We start from the raw sequence: 7,629 nt of genomic DNA, 5'->3' as shown, positions 1-7,629 counted from the left end.
GGGGCGTGTCCCTCGGTTGCGGGCACATCCCCAGTAGGAGATGTGCAAGAGGCAGCTGATCGATGTTTCTCTCTCATCGATGTTTCTAACTCTCAATCCCTCTCCCTTCCTCTCTGTAAAAAAATTAATAAAATATATTTTAAAAAAAAGAACAGAAAGAGATGATGGTCCAGTGCTAAAAGTAAGATTTTAAAAGAATTACAAGGGTTCATATAGAGGGAAGTTTAATCTTTTTTCACAAAGTCATTCTTAAGGTATCGTACCTCATTAAAAGGAAGGAAATATGTTTGAGATATTTCATTATTTTAAAGCGTCTTAAAAACCTACCAGGAAGCTAAATGTGATTTTCACAAGGCACGAACGTGAAACTCTTTTATCCACGTTACCTTACACGTACTTACTGCCAATCAGAGGCACCTGCACGTTCTCGTTGCGCGAAACCATGGAAGGTAACCCCGCGGCGACACAGGCGATCCCATCGAAGAATGTGGAGTGGGGGGCCACGACAAAAATCGGGGCTTCCACCGGACTTGCGATCTTCCCCTTCACGGTAACTGAAAACCCCATCGAGAAGAACAAGGCCCGGCCCAGAAACTTCAAAACTGGGTGAGTAATTTTCCTTTGAAAACACACATGGAAAAGACAGAATTAGCTTTGCTCACTGCAGCTAACGCTAGGCGTTACTCTAAAACACAACGTGGAACCCCAAACGCATCAGAACATTTCGTTTTAAAATACAAGCTAAGAAGAATAACGAACACTTCCATGGAACATGCTTTCTGCCAGGAACCATTCGGAATCCTCTGCCTATATGAATTCCTTTAATCCTCGGCCCGATTTTATACAACAGGTGTTACTTATTATTATCATCCCAATTTTTCAGAAAACTGAGGCGCAGAGAAGTAATTTTTCCCCCAAGGACATACGGCTAGTAATCGGCTCTATTCTTCTGTGACTCTAAAATGAATAGAGTGAGTTGTCAACACACATCCCTCTGAGAAGTTCAAATCAGTATTGCCCTTCCAGGTAACCACCTTGGGAATCTACATGTGAGTAACAAAGATGCCGCTATCTCCCCAAACACTTTTAGAATTCTCATGCTGAAACTGTCCTCAGCATTATTTTGGGAATACTTTTTAAGAAGTCAGCCTTCTAAGACATCATCAAGACTCTTAAGAAAATTCACCATCTCACTGTCATTCACTTAGACAATTCTGGAAATCTAATTGCTAACGTTTTCCAAAGGCTCCGTTATTAAAGATGAATAATTAATTCATCACATTGTGCCAGGAACGGTGCTGGACACACAAGTCAGGTCCAGCCCCTGTCCCTGATAGACTCCAATGAGTAGCGAAACCAAAACATATACCCCTAGAAATGGAAACACCTATAGCTTTTCATGAAAATACAATACTACATACATCCTCCCGTAAGACAACTGATGGGAGTTTTAGCAGGTGGGCTCCCTGTCGAATTTTCTCAACAATCTTGTACGATGACAGTGAGGAACGATGAAGCAACTAGCTGCTGAGGAAGTTGGTCTGACTTTGACTTCAGAGCAAGGAGAAGTGAGACACAGAAGCCAAAGTACTTTTCCAGGGGACCCAGAGGAATGGCCGCCTGCCTCTCTCCTTCTTGCCCTTTCGTGGAGAGTTAAGATCGCTATTGGTATAGAGATAAAAAGGCTCCCTCTTTCATGGAGTTCCCACTAGTCCTATTTCCGATTCATAGTGATGGGGCTTCTGACAGCTACATTCCGAAGTACCCCATATTCAAAGTCACGAAAGACTTCTAGTTAAAGTATTGTTGTTTTTTAATGGCTAAAAGTCTAGTGTTGTGTAATAACTTCAATGTTACCTGTTTGAGAGGAGGCTTCTTTGAAGAAAATAGGACTTCCTTTTCCAACCTTTATCTGTTTTCTGACCCTTTAGACCAGTGGTTCTCAACCTTCTGGCCCTTTAAATACAGTTCCTCATGTGGTGACCCAACCGCTGCTGAGGAAGTTGGTCTGACTTTGACTTCACAGCAAGAAGTGAGACCCAGAGGAATGGCCACCTCTCTCCTTCTTGCCCTTTCGTGGAGAGTTAAGATCGCTATTGGTATAGAGATAAAAAGGCTCCCTCTTTCATGGAGTTCCCACTAGTCCTATTTCCGATTCATAGTGATGGGGCTTCTGACAGCTACATTCCGAAGTACCCCATATTCAAAGTCACGAAAGACTTCTAGTTAAAGTATTGTTGTTTTTTAATGGCTAAAAGTCTAGTGTTGCGTAATAACTCCAATGTTACCTGTTTGAGAGGAGGCTTCATTGAAGAAAATAGGACTTCTTTTTCCAACCTTTATTTTATCTGTTTTCTGACCCTTTAGACCAGTGGTTCTCAACCTTCTGGCCCTTTAAATATGGTTCCTCATGTTGTGACCCAACCATAAAATTATTTTCATTGCTATTTCATCACTGTAATGTTGCTACTGTGATGAATCGTCATGTAAATATGACGGTTCTCTTAGGCGACCCCTGGGAAGGGTCGTTCGACCTCCAAAAGGGTTGCGACCCACAGGTTGAGAACCGATGGTTTAGACTGTTATCATAGGTTTCTACAAGCCACTAATAATAGCAACCAAGGAAGTAAGCATAAGGAATCAGTGGGTGATGAGAAATGTCACTTACAGTATGTTTTCAGTGACAGACAACCTTGAGTTATAAAACAAGGGAGTCTGATTTGCAAGGATTGAGGTGGTATAATTTCTCCCCGGGGCATTGCGGGCCGTGGATTTAGTTCTAGTTCATACCAGCTTCCATGTGTTTCATGTTGACATTGTTCACTCGAACATGAATTGAATAGCAAACTGCATATTTCCTAAAAGGCTCCTAAAACAGTGTTTCTCAAAATTTTGGGAGGACATAGTCTCATTTGAGGTTGAGATAAAAGGAACAGACCTTTGTGTACAAAAAAAAAATGTGCACAATTTCAGAAAGTTTAACAGTGCCCTAAAACCCGCCTATGAGTTTCTATAAATCCCAGGAGTCCACGTGAAGGGCCTTTGCTTTCAGAACATACGCACGTATGGCAACAAGTGGGTTCTGCCCCATGGAAATGGACTTTTACCAATAACTCCAATTAATCATTAGTCTATTCTCTAGCACGAGGCTAATTACATACTGCTTGAAAAGCAGCGCCAGTGGCCTCAATGCTAATGTTTAATAAAACTTGGCTACACTGATTAATAGTGAAATTGTTGCTAACAATAACCACTAAAGCCCTAGCTGGTTTGGCTCAGTGAATAGAACATCAGCCTGAGGACCAAAGCGTCCAGGGTTCAATTCCGGTCAAGGGTACATATCTCAGGTGCAGGCTCCTCCCCGGCCTGGGCCCTGGTCAGGGCTGGTGCAGGAGGCAACCCATCGATGTGTTTCTCTCACATTGCTATTTCTGTCTTTCCCTCTCCCACTCTCTAAATCAATGGGAAAATATCCTTGGGTGAGGTTTAAAATAATAATCATCATCATCGCTAAAGTAATGAGTTAACATACTATAATTTATCCACTTAATTATATCACTTACTGAAGTATGTAGTTATTATAGAGGGACAAAAGCAAATGTGAAAACTCAGGAAGAACAACAACAAAAGAAGCCGGGTATTTTTCCACTGCAATGGTGTCAGGTACACTAACCGGGTCTTTGAGAACCAGGGATCTATCCCTCTTTGGCAATAATTCAGGAAACAAAATGTTTTAATATTAGGGAGCAACAACTTCAACAAAAGGCGATCTGTTCTTGGCCAGTAATTCCTGCATATGATCAATTAAGAACAGTCTCATCTGAGAAACAAAAATCAGTGACGAAAACTGAGTAGATAGCAGTTAGATAAAACTACTGATCACTAACTGAATGAATGGCGATTTACTTCATATTTTGATGTAACCATTTCTTACCTCCTCCAACCAGTTAGTGGATGGGTCGGCTTATCAGGACAGCATACTGTTGAAATCGCAGCAAATGGCCACGCCAGTAATAAAACTAAGCCAAGCAGTAAGGCACGAACCGGAAGCAGGACAATCAAAAGAATGAAAGTCTGAAAAGCAAAGTTGATTAAAATAAGAGGCTGTATCTTTTTTTAAAATGGCCCTTTCTGCCACGGTACATACCAGCCAACATCTGGTGTTGCTAGTGTCTTTAAAACATCGACTTTATTAAGACACCATTTACATAAAATAAAATGCACCTAGTTGAAGTGTGTAGATGATACATTTTTCTAATGTATATTGCTATGCAAACACCACCACGATCAAGATATAGAACATTCCGGTCACTCAACAAAGGTCCCTTGTACCTCTTTGCAGTCAATACACTCTCCCCCGCCCTTGGAAAACACTGAGACTTTCTTTCATTATAGTCTTGCCTGTCCTAGATTTTTACCTAAATGGTATCACACATGATGGACTTTTATGTCTGGCTCCATTCACTTCGTATTTTTGAGATTCCACCATGCTGCCATATGCGTAAGGAGGGCAGTCTTTTTCATTGCGGAGTATGATGCCATTGTGTGGATAGATCACAGCTCACTTATCCACTCATCTGTTCACGGACAGCTGGCCTTATTATAAGTTTTTGACTATGAAGATGAATGTTCACATCCCTGTGTGAACATATATGTTCGTAATCATTGAGAAATATGTATTGAAAGTATGTTCTCCCATCCCATGATTTGCCCTTTCAATTTCTTCATGGTACCTTTTAATGAGGATTGTGATTCTGATGAGAAAAGACGGTAGTGGGTTGGCTCCAAGGCAGCTCAAATAAAGACAGCCTGGCCAATGGGCAAGAAATAATCCTGAATGGAAGAAAGGACCATAGCATAGACCCTGAAGGAAAAGTTGTGATGAGGTTACAGGATATTCCTAGAAGATTCACTAACATTCAAAATGAGTGGGTAACATGGATTTTAATTAAGTTGTCAAATAGTGAGCAACCTTTTTTTTTTCTGTGCCTCTTCCATGGTTGCAACAAATAATAGTAGAGCAATGTTGAGTAATTCTGAAAAATTAGGAGGATTCTCCATCGCATTTCTACTTGGTAATATGTCATCTCTGTAGAAAGACATTCTTTCAACACTCTATCAGGCTTATCCTCTTCTCTCTGCGCTTACAAAAACATGATATATGTTTTTGTACTTGTTTAATTTTTTTCTGTGAAATACATAAGCTTCAGATAGGCAGGGTCCTTATTTCTCTTTTCACTGCTGTATCTCCCGAGAATTGTATTGTGCCTGGCACATAGTAGGCATTCAAACAAATACTTTTATAGGGTAAATGACCCCACAATTACCACTAAACACTCATGTCCATCCCATATTCTGCTGAGGAAATGAAAGCCAGGCTACTCTTTTCCCCTGCCACTCAGTAGCAGAACCTTAGTCAAAAAAGAGAAGTGGGGTAGAAGGAAGGGTAAGTTAAGCCCTGACAGGAGATGCAAAAGTGATAACAGTCCTTGAGCAAGACACTGATCATCACTGAAGATTAAATTTGAATTCAAACTAAATTTAGTCTGAATTAGTCAGAACAAGTCATACTTAAGTGAAGTATCCACCTTTTAAACTGGATAATATAGCCAACATTGTTTTTCAATTACGTCTACCTTTACCCAGACCATTCAAGCCGTTGAAACTTATTTTGCATCTCTGGTCTACGTGGATTTTTAGTTTTTCAAATAAATACCCAGACTATATTCCATTCCTTTCCACACAAATAGCAACTTTTAAGTACTACGTTAAAAACGTAGACAACCAATAGCATCATTATCAATATTAAGATCAACGAACAATACCCGATTGTTTCACACATTGCTTCACCTAATTTTATTCCTCTTTTGATGTACTTTACTCCAATTTAATAGATGAGAAAAGTGTCAATGAGAGCAGTTAAGTGACTTGGCTGGAGACATACAACGAACAGGGGGCAGGGCCTGAGATGTTCTCTGACTGAGACCAGTGACCTGTCCATTGCACCTCAGCTCTTGTGGTTACTTAGAAGTGCTCCCTCAACCGTAACAGGCCACGCTATTAAAAAACAATAATTTCCTGCGGGTGCAATACAAATACTTATGGTCTGCCACTCTGATCCACTTTCAAAAATATGAAGCCAAATAGATGGACACACTTTCATTCCAGTAGGACGGATGTGACTGCAATTCATCTTGAATGACAGTCACTGCCCTCAGAAGTGTCTCTACATTTTTAAGACACAATGGGAACCTCTACCCGCTGACAGACATGAAGATCCAAGTTTCAAGCGTCTCATTTCTTGACAAAGAGCTGTTAGCACACGGTTTTCCCCTTCCTCTCTCACACCCTTCTTCAACCAGACACCCGTCTGTCATCCCTCTCACCACCACCCGTGCTGCTCAGTCCAGCACTCAGCCTGCCTGCGCTGCCCAAGACGACGGTCTTAGTGCCTCCATCACACTATTGCCCATCCAAGGGAAAGCAACCTGTGATGCGGACAAGAAAACATCTCCCCGCACCCCCATACAGGCCGCCCAGGACCAATGAAGCTTGTGTAGTCTATTGATCACTAACTTCACTAAAGAGGAAGTCCTAAGAGTTACTGTTTATGGGAAAGGCAGTGCTTTACCCGAAAAAGGACAGGAAAGGACACTTCCTTTTTGCATGTGGCCATTGTCAACAGTGGAGGAGCGTCCGGGCTCCCTCTCATCCTCGAATCTGGGAGAAGTGTTTGGGTGAAGACGGATTCGGGGCCAAAAAGAAGCACCCCAAGCTGACCCTCATCATCCCTTTTCCCGGGTTCCCATTTCCTACCCTTGATGCCTCTGCTCGGCTGGGTCTTCTCCGTCTTAACGTATTGTTCCAACCCCAGACCTGGGCTCTCTGCGTTCTCACTCACCCTTCCCGTCCCAGACTCACTCCTCTCCTTCCCTAAACAAACAGAATTCCCCAAACCCATGCTCCTGTGTAGGCTGGCCCCCAGCTACATCCTCACACTCCAATGGAAGTTCTCACGGTTCCACTCCCGCTTCTCCGCATGGAATGAATGCGTCCCCGGCCACTGGCCTGCTCTGCCTCCTCCTGGCTAGGACCTCCGACTCAGACCCACCTGTGCTCTGCACCTTCCCTTCCCACACGCCCCTCCCACCCCCAGACCATCCTCCAGGTCCCTCCATCCTCGGACCCACCTCTCCGCCCCTTGCAGACTCATGGCCCCTGCACAAGCCTCTCCTCTCGGATCTACAGCTCTTTCTCCCTCAGAGCCTTTGCCTCCCAGACTCACGCCCCCCTCAGATGCCTCCCCTGTCACACCTATGGCACCCTCAGACCCTCTCATCTCTCAGATCCTCGCCTCTCACCTGGCCTGCCTCCTCTCTCCATTGACCCACGCCCCTCCCCTGATGCACCTCCTCCCTGACCCTCACCCCTCACCTGGCTTAGCCTCCTCTCTCTGGCCCACGCCCCTTGCCTGATGCACCTTCTCTCTGACCCTCGCCCCTCGCCCCGCTGCCTCCTCTCTGAGGCACACACTCACCTGGATGCGCCTCCCCGCGCCCAGGCGCGTCTGCTGCACGAAGGGGTTGGGCACGGGCGGTGGGAAGAAGGACGCCTGGCGGGGCACCATCT

The 7,629-nt window shown here is 43.8% G+C and overlaps 1 protein-coding gene across 1 annotated transcript in view; it reads right to left on the bottom strand.

Annotated features, from left to right (window-relative positions):
* The window catches only part of LPCAT2 (lysophosphatidylcholine acyltransferase 2), a 53,335-nt gene extending 45,708 nt beyond the window's left edge, over positions 1-7,627 (bottom strand). The window contains exons 1-3 of the mRNA XM_015572654.1: positions 7,538-7,627; positions 3,935-4,074; positions 402-619 (exon numbers count right to left, since the gene is read on the bottom strand). Of these exons, the coding sequence (XP_015428140.1) occupies positions 402-619; positions 3,935-4,074; positions 7,538-7,627 (448 nt within the window). The remainder of the gene's footprint in view (positions 1-401; positions 620-3,934; positions 4,075-7,537) is intronic.
* Positions 7,628-7,629: the final 2 nt, after the last annotated feature.

This window comes from Myotis davidii, unplaced genomic scaffold (assembly GCF_000327345.1).
Source record: "Myotis davidii unplaced genomic scaffold, ASM32734v1 scaffold328, whole genome shotgun sequence".
Lineage (NCBI taxonomy): Eukaryota > Metazoa > Chordata > Mammalia > Chiroptera > Vespertilionidae > Myotis > Myotis davidii.
The sequence above is the reverse complement of the archived record's forward strand: the minus strand, read 5'-3'. Positions and strand labels throughout refer to the sequence as shown.